At 50.7% G+C, this 17,613-nt stretch overlaps 1 protein-coding gene across 1 annotated transcript in view; it reads left to right on the top strand.

The window, feature by feature from the left end:
- The first annotated feature begins 4,789 nt into the window (after positions 1 to 4,789).
- The window catches only part of DNAAF5 (dynein axonemal assembly factor 5), a 37,384-nt gene continuing 24,560 nt past the window's right edge, over positions 4,790 to 17,613 (top strand). The window contains exons 1-5 of the mRNA XM_036826450.1: positions 4,790 to 5,471; positions 6,246 to 6,430; positions 13,509 to 13,633; positions 13,969 to 14,087; positions 17,366 to 17,598. Of these exons, the coding sequence (XP_036682345.1) occupies positions 4,853 to 5,471; positions 6,246 to 6,430; positions 13,509 to 13,633; positions 13,969 to 14,087; positions 17,366 to 17,598 (1,281 nt within the window). The 5' untranslated portion in view covers positions 4,790 to 4,852. The remainder of the gene's footprint in view (positions 5,472 to 6,245; positions 6,431 to 13,508; positions 13,634 to 13,968; positions 14,088 to 17,365; positions 17,599 to 17,613) is intronic.

Below are 17,613 nucleotides of genomic sequence, written 5' to 3'. Positions count from 1 at the left end.
TTTATTCTATTCAGTCTGGAAGAATGTCTGGGGACAGGGGACAAGAGGTCAGATCCCCCCTAAGTACTCACGTAGCCACCAGCACAATCAGGACACTCAAGCACCATCACTATACAAGGCTCCTTCTGCCACCCGTGTAGTCGCACCCAGCCCATCCCTAACCCCTGGAGACCACTCATGTGTCCCCCATCTCTGTAATTGTTATCTCACGCATGTTATACACATGGAATCACACTATCGCTATCTTGTTATGATTGTCTTCTTTTACTCAGCATAATCCCCTAGAGATGCATCCAAGGTCTTGCATGTAGCAATAGTTCCTTCCTATTTCTGAGTAGAACCGAGTTAATTTCCATGTTTGAAGATTGTCTGTTACTGACTTTTAGTTTGATTCCATTTTTTGTCAGAGAACATGCTGTGACTTCACTTCTTTTACATTTGCTGAGGTCTGTCTTATGCATACGGTCTATCCTGGCACGTCCCTGGGCACCTGTGAACAACGGGCATCCTGCTCTGTTGGGTGGAGGGTCTGTAAATGTCCACTGATCCCTTTGGTTGATGGTGTTCTGTGTCCTTGTGGAACGTCTAGTAGTTCCAGCAGTTGTGGAGAGTGCGTGCTGAGGTCCTCACCTGTAACTGGGGGTTGGTCTCTCTCCTTTCAGCTCTGCCAGTGTTTGCTTCGTGTATCTTGAAGGTCTGTTGTTTGGGTCATAAACATTTGCGATTGCTATGTATCTTCCTGGTGGATTGATCCTTTTATTCTTATGCAATGGACCTCTTTTTCTGTAGAAATTTCCCTTGCTCTGAAGGGAAATTAGCTATTAGTCATTGTGCTTTTTATAAATGAATGTCTACATGATATCTTTTTCCTTTTTCTTTCAACCTACCCACATCATTACGTTTGAAGTGAGTTTTAGCATACGGTAAATGACATATAGTTCGGTCGTGGTTTTTTATTCCCTCTGCAAATCTTTGTCTTCTAACTGGTGTGTATGGGCCCTTTACATTTGAACTATTGATAATTAGAGGTTAAGTTTGACATTTTATTATTTGTGTTTGTTTCCTCGTGCCATATTGTGGGATACTTGGAATATCCTTTAGAATTCCACTTTATAACGTATTGAGTATATCACTGTTTACTTTCTTTAGTGGCTGTTCTACACACTCCCGTGCACGTATGTAATTATCAGTTTACTGGTACCGATGTTTCACCAAATCTAGCGCAGCGTAGAAACCTCCCTTTACCGTCCTCACTTTTCAAATATAATTATTGTAAATATTTCCCCCATGTGCACCGAGCTCAGCGGTATTATAATTTTTTTTAATATAAATTTATTTATTTATTTTTGGCTGCATTGGGTCTTTGTTGCTGCATGCGGGCTTTTCTCTAGTTGCAGCGAGCAGGGTCTACTCTTTGTTGTGGTGTGTGGGCTTCTCATTGCGGTGGCTTCTCTTGTTGCGGAGCACAGGTTCTAGGCGCTTGGGCTCAGTAGTTGTGGCACACGGGCTCTAGAGTGCAGGCTCAATAGTTATGGTGCACAGGCTTAGTTGGTCCGCGGCATGTGGGGTCTTCCCAGACCAGAGATTGAACCCATGTTCCCTGCATTGGCAGGCAGATTCTTAACCACTGCACCACCAGGGAAGTCCCAGTATTATAGTTTTTGCTTCAACCATCAGATATAAAAAATATGCCACTTCCTTCCGGCTGCTGTGATTTCATATAAGAAATCTGTCATTCACACTGGCGTTCCTCTCTAGGAAACACATCATTTCTCTCTGGCTGTTTTTACATTTTTTTTCTGTTTTTAGTCCTCAGAGATTTAATTATGATGTTTCTTAGTATGGATTTTTAGAAGGCTTATCCTACATAGGGGTTCCTTAGCTTCTTGTATCTATGGGTTTATGTCTTTCACCAAATTTGGGAAGTTTTCAGCCATTATTTCTTCAAACACTTTTTCAGCCCACATTCTCCCTCCTCCTGTTCTGGGACTCTGGTGATAAAAATGATTGTCCTGTGGATCTGAGGCTCCATGCACTTTTCTTTTTCAGTCTATTTCTCTCTGTTGCTTAGACTGAGCAGATTCTATTGCTCTACCTTTTGAGTTTCCTGATTCTTTCCTGTCATCTCCACTTTATTATCATGTCCATCCAGGGGTGAAGTGATCACTGTGTCCGGTGATGGACACAACGTTAATTTGGTTATTGTATTTTCCAGTTCTGTAATTTTCATTTGGTTTTTTTTAACAACTTCTACTTCTTTGCTGAGATTTTCTAATTTTTCATTTGTTTCAAAAGAATTCATAAATATTTTTAAAAGCATTTTTATGACTGCTTTAAAATCCTTGTCAGATAATTCCAAGATTTATCTTGGTGTTCACGTCAGTTCACTTTTCACGTTCAAATAATGGTTTTCCTTGGTTCTCGGTATGACCGGTGGTTTTTTACTGTATACTGGACATTTTGGTTATTGTGTTAGAAGAAACCTGATTTTATTTAAATCTTCTATTTCAGGGACTTCCCTGGTGGTCTAGTGGTTAAGACTTCACCTTCCAATGCAAGGGGTGCAGGTTCTATCCCTGGCCAGGGATCTAGGATCCCACATGCCTTGAGGCCAAAACACCAAAACATAAAAAAAAAAAAAAAAAAAAGCAATATTGTAACAAATTCAATAAAAACTTTAAAAAATGGTCCACATCAAAAAAAAAATTAATCTTCTATTTCAGCAGAAAGTCGCCCCATTTAGGTTTAGTGTGTAAATTCCAGCCTACTTTTATGGCCTGTGGTTCCAATGATAGTTTTATTTTCCCGGCCCTTGCAATGCCCTTCCTGTCTGCTCCATTCTCCTGGTGCTGCCCTGGCCGTCACTCCATCCCTGTGGGTGCTGCCTGCAGTGTCAGAAGGCATGTGGCCAGGCTGCCTGGTGGTTCAACAAAGACCTCAAGAAATAGCGGAACAGAGAAGCTTATGACTCACAGGTCCTGGAGGAGGTACAGGCACAGTGCCCAGGAGTCAGGACCCGGGGCACACACCTGTATTAGGTCCACAGGGCTGTGCTTTGGGGTTCCTGGGCTAAGGCTGGATAGGTCAGCTCAAACCAGAGGGAGCAGGGCTTTGGTGAGCTTCACAGGGGTTTAATCTACGGGGCCCACAGGAGAGAGGTTAACACAAGGGTGTTGGGGGGGTCACATCAGGAACTTCGGTTTACTGGTGACTCTGCGGGCTGTCACCTAGGGCACGCACTCGAGGGAGGGCTCCTGTCAGTTCAAGGCCCCGCAGGCAGCGGGCCACGCAGAACAGATGCCGAGGCAGTGATCATGTACTCCGTGAGTGGCCTGTCGGCACGTCTGGGTTGCAGCCCCCTCTAGCGCCTATTCCAGGAACCTGTAAGCAAGAAAGAGAAGCCCATCCCAGGGACCCATCCCATGGCTGTTCCTCCAGTGCTGGAGTCCCCGGTCAGCCCGCCTCCTTTCCAGCTCAGAGCCTTTCCCCACTGTCTGCTGAACTAGCTGCAAGGCATTTAGTTGTACTTCGTGGGGAGTAGCCGGGAAAGTGCGTCTGCAGCACCTTCTGGGGCAGGAAGTCCACCACCCCCATTTAAGTGCTTACTCGCTCATCTCAGCCAGAGCACGGCCTTCGCAACGGCCTCACGTGGCGACTGCCTGGCTCCCTGCTAACCTATTCTGCAACAGCCAAAGCAGTTTTCTAAAAACACAAACCTTACGTGAAACTCTCCCACCTTAAATCCCCCCTTGCATCCCCCACTGGGACCCAGTGGAGCCACCCAGAGGACCCTGCTCCCCCTGGGCCCCTGGGCTCTGGCCACAGGGCACTTTTCTTCATCTCCGGAACAGTGTCAGGCCCCCTCCCCGTATTTGTTCCTGGGGCTGCCCAAACAAGTACCATAAACCTGGCGGCTTAAACAACACAAATTTATCTCCCCACTGTTCTGGAATCCAGAAGTCCAAGATCATGATGTCAGAGGCTGCTTCCCCCGAGAGCCGTTGAGGGAGTGAGTCTGTTCCAGGCCGCTCTCCTGAGCTTGCAGATGGCCATCCATGTTCACATCGTCCTCCCTGTGTGCTTGTCTGTCTCCAGTTTCCCCTTTCTACAAGGACACAGTCATATGGATTAGGGCCCATCCTAATGACCCCTTCTTAACTTGATGAGTCTGAATGGCCCTATTGCTAAGTAAGGTCATGTTTTGAGGTCCTGGGGGGGTCAGGACTCCACTACGTGAACTTTGGGGGGCACAACTGAGCAGTCCCACTCCCACCATAGGCCTTTGCCCATGCTGTCCCCTCCCTCTGCAACGCTTTCACGCCCCCTTCACCTAGTTAACTCTTACTTACCCCCTATATTACGCTGGGGCTGTCACCTTCTCCAGGAAGCCTTCCAGTCTACGCCAAGTTCCTTGGCCTTCATCCCTCAGGACCACGGTAACTGCACGCTGATTAACGTGTCACCCACTAGACCAAGACCCGAGCCGGAGAGACCAGGTGCCCTCTCCACGTCACCGTATCCGACGGAACTGGTCCGACCCGGGCATGCAGGAGAGGTGAGGGTCACAGTAGCCACCTGAGGACACGAAAGAGCACGACCACCACGCCTCACTGAACACAAGTCCGCAGCGGCCATCATATCGGGCTCCAGACCTGCCCAGGACCCCCGGCCTGGCCCGCGTCCCCTCAGCCCTCCGACTCCCCGCCCCGGCCCCGCCCCCCGGCCGTGTCCTGTCAGTGTTCCGAGCTGCCAATAAAGTTACTCTCGGAGCCGACCGGAAAACGCGCCGTAATCCGCGCCGCGACCGTCGTAAAAGCGCCGGTCTCCCCTGGTGACTAGCAACGCGGGGAAGATGGCGGCGCTGGTGCCGACCGAGGCCGCGGCGTCCCCGGACCCGGCGGGAGCCGCCGAGACGGCCGAGGCGGCGGAGCTAAGCCGCGTACTGAGCCGCCTGCTGCCCGGTCTGGAGGCCGACAGCAAGCTGAGCCGGCGGCGCGCGCTGGAGGCGCTGCAGCGCGCCCTGGAGGCGGCGCGGCCCGAGGCGCCCGAGGGCGACCCCGCCGCCGCAGCCGCCGCCTTCCAGGGCCCGTGGGCGCGCCTGCTGCTGCCGCGCCTGCTGCGCTGCCTGGCCGACCCGGCCGAGCGCTGCCGCGCGCTGGCCGTGCACCTGCTGGAGTTGGGCCTGCGGCGAGCCGCGCGGCCCCGTGACGCCCTCCCGCGCCTGCTGCCCGCTCTCGCCGCGCGCCTGGCCGGCCCCGAGCCCGCGCGCCGACCGCCGCCCGAGGCCTGCGAGGAGCTGCGCCTGGCGCTCGTGCAGCTGCTCCACCTGGCCGTGCGCCTGAGCGGCGCTGCGCTCGCGCCCCACCTGGACGACGCGGTGCGCGTGCTGCGCTGCACGCTGCTTGACCCCTTCGCCGCCGTGCGCCGAGAGAGCTGCGAGTGCGCCGCGGGCCTGGCGCGCGCCACGCCAGGTGCCCGCCCTTGTCCCCTCCCACGTCGCCCCCTCCCCAAGCCCGCCCCGGTCCGCGCCCTGCTGCACCCGCAGCCCGGAGCGCAGTGCCTGCCCGCAGTGGATGCTCGCTGGTTGCCGAGTGAAGCATCTCCCCGTCTCAGCGCCGTCCCCTCTGTCCCCCACCCCGCAGTTCTGCGCGCGGGGTCTCTCCTCTGGCTCCCCGCACACTGGGCAGTAGTGGACCAGAGCTTGCCTTGATCTGAGGACCCGAGCGCTGAAAGAACTCGCCCGAAGTATCGCTGAAATAGCGACCTTACAGAAGGGTCTCAAGCAGCGGCACAACTGCTCAACCAGAGGGTTCGCTTGGCTGTCACGAACCACCCCTGGTCGTGACTTCCTGTGAGGCCTTTAGGAAGTGGGGTGGCTTTGCCTGAGGCGGTACTGATCCAGCTTCCTGCGGTCGTGCTGGGTGTCTGGCTGCAGGCTCATCCAGAGGTGGGGACGCGCAGTGTGTCCCCACTCAGCGTACTCTGGAGTGCCTGTCACAGCCATCTGCAGCTTCCGGTTCTCCCCGTACAGCTCTGTGTTCAGCTGAGATGGGTTCAGCCCCAGCCTTTTCCCTTTGCTCCTCCCAAGCCTCTGGGTCGGAGAGGTGTTGCTTGGGTCACACGCCCAACTCTGCGCCTCTCCTGGTGCTGTGGGTACAAAGCTGTGTGTGGCCAGCCCAAGGGAGCCGGGCCAGGGTTGACACTCCCAGGCTCCCCTGGTGACTGATGGTTTCCCCGTCCCACAGACCACTTCCACATGCAGTCGGAGTCCTTGATCGTCCCCCTGATGCAGTCCATCTCCCACCAGCACTGGAAGGTGCGGGTGGCCGTCATCGAGGCCACGGGCACGGTGATCCAGTTTGGCAGCGGGAAGTCAGTGGACGACGTCCTTCCTCACTTTGCTCAGCGGCTCTTTGATGACGTCCCCCAGGTAACCAGAGTTTCTCCTCCAGGCAGTCCCTTTTCTCCACCAGAAGCGTGCCAGTGTGCTATTTGTCACTCACTCACTTTTGTCTTTTTTTAAAGACACTATATGTGACGTTAAATGTCCTTCCTTCATTCGCGGTCACAGGTGTTCCTATTTCACGTCTTTGAGAAGCTGGGGGAGAGCTGAGTTGTCTTAATATACTTGTTATTCTTAATTCTAAGGAATGGGGAAGAGGACTGCTTCCTTTTAGGAAGAAACTCTAAAGTGAGTATTTCCACGGTTTGCGGAAGCATCTGTAACATCCTCCTCCATCAAGGTGATTTAATTGAAAAGCCGCAGAGGTTGGCGAACGAGGCCTGGGAGGAGGATGGAGCCAGGGTTGGTGTGTTGGGGTAATTCCTTCCATTGGCTTTGGGGCCTGAGGAGAGACAGACAGATAAGACAGGAGGCAGGTGGAGGTGAGAGAACCGGCTCTTCTGTTGGCAGAAGCCAGCTCAGAGGGCGTGTCGTGGATCTGAGGCCGTGGGGAGCAGAGTGAAGGCTGTGAGGGCAGGCTCTCTCCCAAAGGGTGGATGGGGTGAAGGGCCCCGGTCCCTTGGGGCAGGAGGAGCAGTGGTTGCCGGTGGGGGACTTGCAGGGTGGTTGGCACGTGGCCCCTGTGGCCCCGACAGCAGAAGTGCCAGCCTCCTCGTGTCCTGTCCATCCATACATTAAATATCATCTCATTCCTTCCCGCGGAAGTCCTCCACGTCCGAGGCTTGGGGCTGGTGTAAGGTACGCAGGGCCCCCAGCTGGAGCTGGCCTCCGGCTCCCGGCCTGGGTCTGGCCCCGGCCCCAGGCTGCTCGCAGCAACCCACCCTGCCTCCAACCACAGGTTCTTGATTTGTTTCTTTCTTCTTTTTTTTTTTTATTGGCATATAGTTGATTTACAACGTTGTGTTAATTTCTGTTGTGCAGCAAAGTGATTCAGTTAGACATATATGTATGTTGTCTTTTAGACTCTTTTCCATTATGGTTTATCATAGGATGTTGAATATAGTTCCTTGTGCTCTACAGTAGGACCTTGTTGTTTACCCATCCTATATGTACTAGTTTGCATCTGCTAATCCCAAACTCCCACTCCATCCCTCTCCCACCCTCCTCCCCCTTGGCAACCACAAGTGTGTTCTCTATGTCTATGAGTCTATTTCTGTTTCATAGATAGGCTTATTGTGTCATATTTTAGATTCCACATATAAGTGATATCATATGGTATTTGTCTTCCTCTGACTTACTTCACTTGGTATGACAATCTCTTGGTCCATCTATGTTGCTGCAAGTGGCATTATTTCATTCTTTTTTTATGGCTGAGTAGTATTCCACTGTATATATATACCACATCTTCTTTATCCATTCATCTGTCCATGGACATTTAGGTTGTTTCCACGTCTTGGCTATAGTGAATAGTGCTACTGTGAACATAGGGGTGCATGTATCTTTTCGAATTATGGCTTTCTCTGGATATATGCCCAGGAGTGGGATTGCTGGATCGTATGTTAGCTATAGCTTTAGTTTTTTGAGGAACCTCCATACTGTTCTCCATAGTGGCTGCACCAACTTACATTCCCACCAACAGTGTAGGAGGGTTCCCTTTTCTCCACACTCTCCAGCATTGGTTATTTGTAGACTTTTTAATGGCCATTCTGACCTGTGTGAGGTGATACCTCATTGTAGTTTTGATTTGCATTTCTCGAATAATTACCAATGTTGAGCATCTTTTCATGTGCCTGTTGACCATCTGTATGTCTTCTTTAGAGAAATGTCTATTTAGGTCTTCTGCCCATTTTTCGATTGGGTTGTTCGGTTTTTTGTTGTTGAGTTGTATGAGCTTTTTGTATATTTTGGGAATTAATCTCTCGGTCACATCATTTGCAAATATTTTCTCCCAGTCCATAGGTCATCTTTTCGTTTTGTTTATGGTTTCCATGGCTGTACAAAAGATTGTGAGTTTGATTAGGTCCCATTTGTTTATTTTTGCTTTTATTTCTATTGCTTTGGAGACTGACCCTTGGTATGATTTATGTCAGAGAATGTTTTGCTTATGTTCTTTTCTAGGAGTTTTATGGTGTCATGTCTTATGTTTAAGTTTTTAAGCCATTTTGAGTTTATTTTTGTGTATGGTGAGAGGGTGTGTTCTAACTTCATTGATTTACATGCACCTGTCCAACTGTCCCAACACCACTTGCTGAAGAGACCCGTCTTTTCCCCGTTGTGTATTCTTGCCTCCTTTGTCAAAGATTAATTGTCCATAGTTGTGTGGGTTTATTTCTGGGCTCTCTAGTCCATTGATCCATATGTTTGTTTTTGTGCCAATACCATAATGTTTTTTTTTTTTAATAAATTTATTTATTTTTGACTGCGTTGGGTTTTCATTGCTGCACACTGGCTTTCTCTAGTTGCGGCGAGCGAGAGCTGCTGTTTGTTGCAGTGCACGGACTTCTCATTGCGGTGGCTTCTTGTGGCACATGAGCTTAGTTGCTCTGCGGCATGTGGGATCTTCCCAGACCAGGGCTCAAACCCGTGTCCCCTGCATTGGCAGGCAGATTCTTAACCACTGCACCACCAGGGAAGCCCCTACCATGCTCTTTTGATTACTGTAGCTTTATAGTATTGTCTGAAGTCTGGGAGGGTTATGCCTTCTGCTTTGTTCTTTTTCCTCAGGTTTGCCTTGGCAATTCTGGATCTTTTATGATTCCATGTAAATTTTAGGATTATTTGTTCTCGCTCTATGAAAAATGTCATGGGTAATTTGATAGGTATCACATTAAATCTGTAGATTTCTTTATTTATGTTTTATAGCTTTCAGCACATAAGTCTTTTACCTCCTTGGTCAGGTTTATGCCTAAGTATTTTAATTTTTTGGTTGCAATTTTTAAAAGATTTTTTTGTTTTAATTTCCTTATGATGTTTCATTGTTAGTGTAAAGAAATGCAACCAATTTCTGTATGTTAATCTTGTATCCTACTTTGCTGAATTTGTTCATCAGTTCTAGTAGTTTTTGTGTGGAGTCTTTATGGTTTTCTAAATATAGTATCATGTCATCTGCACATAGTGAGAATTTTACCTCTTCTCTTCCAACTTGGATACCTTTTATTCTTTTTTCTTATCTGATTGCTATGGCTAGGACTTCCAGTATATGTTGAATAGAAGTGGTGAGAGTGGGCATCCCTGTCTTGTTCCAGATTTTAGGAAGAAGACTTTCAGCTTTTCACCATTGAGTATTGTGTTGGCTGTGGTTTTGTCACAAATAGCCTTTATTATGTTGAGATATGTTACTTCTATACCCACTTTGGTAAGAGTTTTTGTCATGAATGGATGTTGAATTTTATCAAATGCTTTTTCTGCATCTATTGAGATGATCATGTGGTTTTTGTCTTTTGTTGATGTGGTGTTTCACATTGATTGATTTGCGTATGTTGAACCATCCTTGTGACCCTGGGATGAGTCCAACTTGGCCGTGGTGTATGATCTTTTTTATGTGTTCTCGGATTGGGTTTGCTAATATTTGGTTGAGAATTTTTGCATCTATATTCATCGAAGATATTGGCCTATAATTTTCTTTTTTGGTGGTGTCTTTGTCTGTTTTTGGTATCAGGGTGATGGTGGCTTCATAGAATGTCTTTGGGAGTGTTCCCTCCTTTTCAGTCTTTTGGAAGAGTTTGAGGAGGATAGGTGTACGTTCTTTGTATGCTTGGTAGAATTCCTCAGTGAAGCCATCCAGTCCTGGATTTTTGTTTGCAGGGAATTTTTGTTTTGTTTTTGTTTGTTTGTTTTTTGCCACACCATGCAGCTTGTGGGATCTTAGTTCCCCAACAAGGGACTGAACCTGGGCCCTGGCAGTGAAAGCGCCAAGTCCTAACCACTGGACCGCCAGGGAATTCCCTGCAGGGAGCTTTTTTATTACAGATTCTACTTAACTTCTAGTAATCGGTCTGTTTAAGTTTTCTATTTCTTGTTGTTTCAATTTTGGTGAGCTGTATGTTTCTAGAAACTTGTCCATTTCTTCTAGGTTGTCAAATTTGTTGACATATAATTGTTCATAGTATTCTCTTATGGTCTTTTGTATTTCTGCAGTATCGGTTATTATTTTTCCTTTTTCATTTCTCATTTTATTTATTTGGGACCTCTCTCTTTTCTTCTTGGTGAGCCTAGCCAGAGGTTTGATGATTTCCTTTTATATTATGCTTGTGTTCTCTTCTTTTTGGGTTTTGTGAATCTGTTGTATGTTTTTGATTTGTGGTTACCCTGTTTTTCAAGTATGTTAACCCATAATTATATCTGCTTGCTTTAGACTGATAGTCATCATGGGCTCAAACACATTCTGAAAGAAAAAAAAAATCTACATTTTCTTACTCTTCTCCCCCACATTTTATGGTTTTGATGTCCTCTTTTACACCTTCATGTTTATCCTATTGTCATTCATTGTGGTTATTGTTGCTGTCACAAAAATTTTTTTCATTTTTTTTTAACCTGTATACTGGTTTATTTAAGTGGTTTACTTTCCAATTGTGATTTTTCTCTTTCCTATAGCTTCTCGCTTCTTTTCTATTTAGAGAAGACTGTTCCATATTTCTTTTAGGATAGGTTTAGTATTGCTGTATTCTTCTAGTTTCTGCTTGTCTGAGAAATTCTTTTTCTCTCCTTCTATTCTAAATGGTAATCTTGCTGGGTAGAGTATCCTAGGTTGCAGATTTTTCCCTTTCAGGACTTTGAATATATCTTGCCACTCCTTTCTGGCCTGCAACATTTCTGTAGAGAAATCAGCTGATCATCTTATGGGGGCTCCCTTATAATTAACTTGTTATTTTGATTTGTTTCATTTTTTAAAACAGCTTTATCAAGACATAATTTACATACCGTACAATTCCCTCACTTAAAGTGTTCAGTGTTTTTGATATATTACATCATTAATTTTAAAAATTTTCGTAAAATGTTTATAACAAAATTTGCCATTTTAGCCATTTTTAAGTGCACAATTCAGTGGCATTAAGTACATTCACAGTGTTGTGCAACCATCACCGCCATCCAAAACTTTGTTTATCATCGCGAACAGAAACTCTGTGACCACTAAGCAATTACTTCCCGTCCCCCCCACCCCCCTGATGACCTCTAATCTTTCTGTCTCTCTGGATTTGACAATTCTAGCTGTTTCATGTAAGTGGAATCAGGATGGGGTCTGTTGTGACTGGCCTCTCTCACTCAGCATCATGTTGGTGAGGTCCATCCGTCTGTGGCAGGTGTCAGTGCTTTGCTCCTTTTAAGGCTGAATAACATCCACCATGTGGACAGACCACGTTGTGTTCCTCCATTCATCCGTCCACGGACTCTTGGGTTGTTTCCGCCTTTTAGCTGTTGTGACTAGAGGTGCTGAGGACGGTGGTGTGCAGGGATCCGTTTGAGTCCTGCTTCACTTCTTTCGGGTGAACACTCAGTGGAATTGCTGTGTCCGTCCTACAGTAACACATGTGTAGCTTGTTGAAGTCACCAAAGTGTTTTCCACGTGGCTGCACTGCCTTGCATTCCTACCAGCAATGTACAAGGGATCCAGTTCCTCTGCATCCGTGAGTTGGTATCTCCCTGTGGTTTTGACTTGCATTTTCCTGGGGATTAGTGACTAGTGATGTTGAGCACCTTTCTCTGTGCTGGTCACGGTTAATTTATACAGTGAAACATTGAACGTGCACGAGTCAGGACAGTTTTGCTAGTGTGTGTGCGGACAGCCAGAATGGCTCCAGGTGCCTGTTCTGTTTCACAGGAAGACCAGAGGCTCTGATCACTTACCCAGGAGGTGATGAGAGGCCTGTCCCTCCCTACTTTCTCAGCAGGGGACCCAGAGGGATGGCCTTGCTTCTCCCTCGGGAGCCTGGTCACTTGAGGTCTGCAGGATATGTCCAAGGAGGTGGGAAGGGGTGGTGTCCCGGTGCAGCAGGGCTGTCACAGCTTCCTCCAGGCCCAGAAAGGCCCCGCCCCCCTGAGTGTACCATCCAGGTGAGAGCACCCAGCTCAGGTTAAGTCACTGCCCATAAACAGGCACATGCCCTCAGTTGCCCCGGGGTCGCCCTGACCGTCGGGAGCTCCCTCTGCACATTGCTCATCTCTGATTGTAGATGTTTCATCTAGAAGACGGAATTCTGTGTGCTTTGTGTAGTTGGGATAAAACACTGACCCTGTTGTTGAGGCTCCAAGGATGTGACCGTATAGGCGTTTGCCCGGGAGCCTGGCTGGGAACAGCCCCACCTGCCCTGCTGCTGGCGCCCCGCAGGCGATCGGCTCAGGCCCTTGGGCACTTGTGCGCGCCTGCCCTGGGCCAGAACCCTGGTGGAAAGGGAGAGGGAGCAGGTCTGGTTGGCCCCCAGCCCCTCACTGGTGCTCAGGAATGACAGAGGGGGCCACGGGGAGGGGGCAGACGGAAGGGGAGGGGAGGGGCGGATGAAAGCATGAACCTCACCTCCCAGGTGAGTTCCAGTGACGTAGAGGAGAACCTGAAGCCGAGGCAAGGGGGCTGTTCCTCGCGCAGTGCTGGCTACTTCGGGGGCCCGCGGGGTGTGATGTAACCCGAGCCCCCGTGGGTGGGATCCTGCCCGACTGAACTGGAACGGGCATCAGAATCCTTGGGTCCAATCAGAACATGATAAAAACGGAGGCCTGTTGCTGCTCCCTGGGTCACAGGCGACACGAAGCTCACCTCTTCCCTGCGGTGGCTGAGGTGGGTAGAGGCATGCACGCCACCTTCTCGGACGTAGGCGGCCAGTGCCCAGCCCAGCCGGGAGGTTCCCACACAGGAGGCCGCAAACATGCCACAGGGCTGAGGCGGGGCTGCGGGACCTGCTGCGGCCAGTGGAGGGTCCGGCCTGAGCCCGGAGGACAGGGGTCGCAGCAGCGAGACCTAGGGTCCCAGCGTTTCGTTCCAGGCCCGAGACGTGGATGGCAGAGCTGCCAGAGCACCTGAGCCGGCTCTGGGGCCCCTCTGTGACCGCACGGTGGGCCCGGGGCTCCGCGGTGCCCACGCACGTGAAGGCCGCTCACCGCCTTCTGCCCGCAGGTGCGCCAGGCGGTGACGCGTGTGGCCGGGGCCTGGCTGCTGAGCCTGCGGGACCGCTGCTCGTTCTTCCACAAGCTCCTCCCGCTGCTGCTGAGCAGCCTCGACGACGAGATCCCCGAGATCGCGTAAGTGGCGACGTGGCGGACGCGCCGAGGTCCCGCCCCAGCCCCGCCGTGCCGCGTGCCTCCCTCCCGCTCTGCCTCACCAGGCGCTGGCTTTTCCTAAGTTGTTGTTTACGGCAGTGGTTGTTTCCTTTGGTCCAGAGTCTCGCAGGAGCCACCGTGTCCCCGCATCCTGCGTGCTGGGAGGCCGTGGGGCTTTGACAGTACAGTTCTGCATCTTTAGCACTTTGCTTGGGTTAGTGATGGAGGCACAGCAGACTCGCTGGTGAGCGCCCTCGGGCAGAGAGCCGGCCGCCCCCCGGAGGGCGCCCCCGACCTGGGCCTGTGTTGTGCGGCAGGTGCGGGGCGGCCGGCCTCTGGGAGCAGGTTGGGCTGCGCTGGCAGATGGAGAACGAGGAGGAGCTCAAGGACAAGCTGGACTTCGCTGGCCCGCCCCCCGCACACCACCCCTCGCCAGGTGAGCGCGGCCAGCCCAGGCCAGCGGTGGGGCAGGGCGAGTCCCTCGCGGTCCCGGGCAGGCCTCCCTGGGTGCGTGCGGGCACAGCCAGCCGAGGAGCGCGAGGCTGATGGGCAGATGCTGGGCGTGGGCGGCGCTTTGTCATCCCACAAAGCGTTTCTGCGAGCTTCGCCTGAAGAAGCAAACACACAGGTAGCCGGTGAGATGCCGTCCTTGCGTTTTGGGTGACGCTACCCCCAGAACAGAGGCTCCCGTTGCTGGACCTCCCGTCCTGCCCCTCGTCGTGGTTCTCTGCCAGACTGTGAGCGCCCGCGGGTGCCTGTGTGGGCACGGGCACACCGTGATTTCCCTTAGCTCTTGAGTCAGACCCGGGCTGCGTTTCCAAGGAAGCCCCCTGCCCGCCGGGCTGCGGCCCTCCTCCTTGCCCCTCAACCCCACACGTGTCTAGTTTCTTCTGCTCTGGAAACGCTTTCTGTCTGGGAACGAAGTCCCTTCCACTGAACTTGATCGGACGCCTGTATCGCTGCAGTCTGTCTGCAGGTGTCTTCTTACAGTGGAGCGATGGTGGAGTGCCGCTGGCAGGGACAGAGCCTGGTAAACATGCACCAGGTCAGACGGGCAGCACCATGGGAGGGACCGGGCCCGGGGCCCGCAGGCCCCTCCAGCCCTGGTCAGGTGAAGTCAGGCTCGGACGGCCGCCCTGGAGGGGACGCCTTGCACGAAGGGCAGCATGAAGACAGCTGCTCACGCCTCGTGTGTACCCGCTGCTGTTCACTGTGAGACCCAGAAGACGGCTCCTCCCCCACACCTGGGAGGCCTGTGCTTTTTGTTTTTTTGGTCCACATGTTTATTCATGCAGCTTCACCTCCCACGCCGCACAACTGCTATAAGGGGAAATCACGCATGTTTTGGAAAAGGTACAAAAATTAGTTGCCAGCAGGGTTTTTTCTGATTTAGTAAAGTTTGAGAATGCACCGTCTTTTAAATTATCATGTCTGCCGTATCAAGGACAGGAAAGGAGGCTTCAGAGCTATCTTCAGAGTGAGGCCTGCATCTCTGGAAATGCCTCTCAGGCCGTGTGCCCGCCTGTCAGTGGACCACTCCCCAGACGGTCCTAACCTGTCCCCTCATCCCACAAACTTTCCACAAGGGACATGTCATCAGGAAGAAAAGGGCATTTATTGTTTTGTTTTTTGTTTTTTACAAAATTATAACAAGCTCACTTAAACAGCCAACAGAATCTGAAACATTTAGAACTAATTCTCTCATATACCATAAAAAGAGAAAAGTAACAGGAACAAAACTTCAAAGTGAGGCCTCATGGTACAAGCTGTCTTTTTACTAAAACACGCTTTAAACTTTGACATGTCACTGTCTCATTTCTATCTCTAGAGTTGTTTTGAGTCTTTAAGGTCAGAATCTTGTTATCAAAATCCTCGAAGGCTTTTTTATAGAAATTGAGAAACTTATCCTGAAATTCACAAGGAAACGTAAAGGACCTAGCACAGCCAAAACTTTGAAGATGAAGACCCAGGTTGAAAGATGAGTACTTCTGGTTTCAAGACATAAAAACACAGTAATCAAGATGGTGAGGTTATGAACATAAAAACAGACCGACATGGACTTCCCTGGTGGCGCAGTGGTTAAGAATCTGCCTGCCAATGCAGGGGACACGGGTTCGATCCCTGGTCCAGGACGATCCCACATGCCGCGGAGCAGCTAAGCCCGCGAGCCACAGCTACTGAGCCCATGTGCCACAACTACTGAATCCCACGCGCTTAGAGCCCGTGCTGCACAGCAAGAGAAGCCACTGCAATGAGAAGTCCATGCACCGCAACGAAGAGTAGCCCCCACTGGCCACAACTAGAGAAAGCCTGCGTGCAGCAACGAAGACCCAATACAACCAAAAATAAATTAAAAACGTAAAAAATCAGACCGACAGACCAGTGGAACAGAGCAGAGTCCAGAAACAGACACAGGCCTGTGGACTCTGAATTTTGGCAAGTTGCAAAGACAATTCAGGGGAGAAAAGACGTCTCAGCAACGGTGCTGGAATCACTGGATGTGCAAAAAAAAGTGGGCTTGGATCCAACCCTCCTGATAAACGAAAATTAACCCCAAATGCCACATGGATCTAAGGGTACGACCTAAATACACTCCACAAAAGAATGACTGATAAATTGCTTTTCATCAAAATGAGAACTTCTGCTCTTTGAAAGACATTAAGAGAATGAAACGACAAGGCACAGACTGAGATGTTTGCAAATTGTTTACGTAAGGACTTGTGTCCAGAACACAGAGAGAACTCTCAAACTCAATATCAAGAACACAATCCAGTTTTTTTAGTGGCAAAAAAAATTTGAAAAGACACTTCACTGAAGACACACAGATGTCAAACACGCCCATGAGACAGTGCTCCAGGTCATTGCTCATGAGGAGAATGCGCATTGAAGCCACAAGGAGATGCCCCGTCCCTGCCTGGAAGCTTGACCTAAGACTGCCCACGCCAGGTGTGGTGCAGACGTGGAGGAGCTTCAGGTCTCGTGCATGGCTGGGGAGGGCAGACAGCAGTGCAGCAGCGTTGGAAAACCGCTCGGCCATTTCTTAAACAGTTAAGTGCCCGCCTTCCATGTGCTTAGCCGTGGCGCTCCTGGGCGCCCACCCGAGAGAAGTCTCGTCGGCGACAGCCCACGGCAGAACAGCCCAGATGTCTGTCGGCAGGTGGACAGACTGTGGTCTGTCCGTGTGCAGGAACACCGCTCAGCAGTGAGCAGGGGCCGGCGCCCCCACCACTTGATGGGCCTCAGAGCGGAGGAAGCCAGGCAGGGAGGGGCGTGTGCTGCGCAGCTGCACTCACAGGAGATCTAGACATTGCGGCTCCGCACAGCGACGGGAGCCACCGGGGCTGCCTGGGGGGAGGGCAGGGCGGGGCGCATCGCCAGGAGCTCAGGGACCTTCTGGGCGATAGGTGTGTGCCATCTTGATGGCTGCGATGGTTCACAGTTGTATCCATTTGTCAAAACTTACAGGGTTGTGCCCTTCGAGCATGTAGTTTATTGTGTGTCACACCTCAGGATCGCTGTAAAAACTTAAAGTAAATTATGACACTTTGTGGCTTCATTTCTGTCTTCAGGGTTGGTTTGAGTTTTTTAAGACCTCAAAATAAAACCCGTAGGTGTGCCTTAAATGAGGAACGTGTAGTAAGCGACTTTCCATACGAGTCATTGAGATCTTGTTTGTGCATTCCGCGGGTTCCCATCCATCTTTATGACCCACAGGGAGCCGCCCGGGGCTGGGCTGCCGGGAGCTGGTCCTCCGAAACCTCTCCAAGATCCTTCCCGCCATCTGTCACGACATCACCGACTGGGTGGTGGGGACCAGGGTGAAGTCGGCGCAGCTGCTGGCGGTACTGCTGCTGCACGCGGAAGCCCACATCACGCAGCACCTGGAGCCTGTCCTGCGCACCCTGCTCCGCGCCTGCGCCGACGAGGAGGCGGCCGTGGTCCGCAGCGTGAGTGGCATTCCG

Source organism: Balaenoptera musculus, chromosome 15, assembly GCF_009873245.2.
Source record: "Balaenoptera musculus isolate JJ_BM4_2016_0621 chromosome 15, mBalMus1.pri.v3, whole genome shotgun sequence".
Classification (NCBI taxonomy): domain Eukaryota; kingdom Metazoa; phylum Chordata; class Mammalia; order Artiodactyla; family Balaenopteridae; genus Balaenoptera; species Balaenoptera musculus.
Note: the sequence above shows the minus strand (reverse complement) of the source record. Positions and strands in the feature narration are given on the sequence as shown.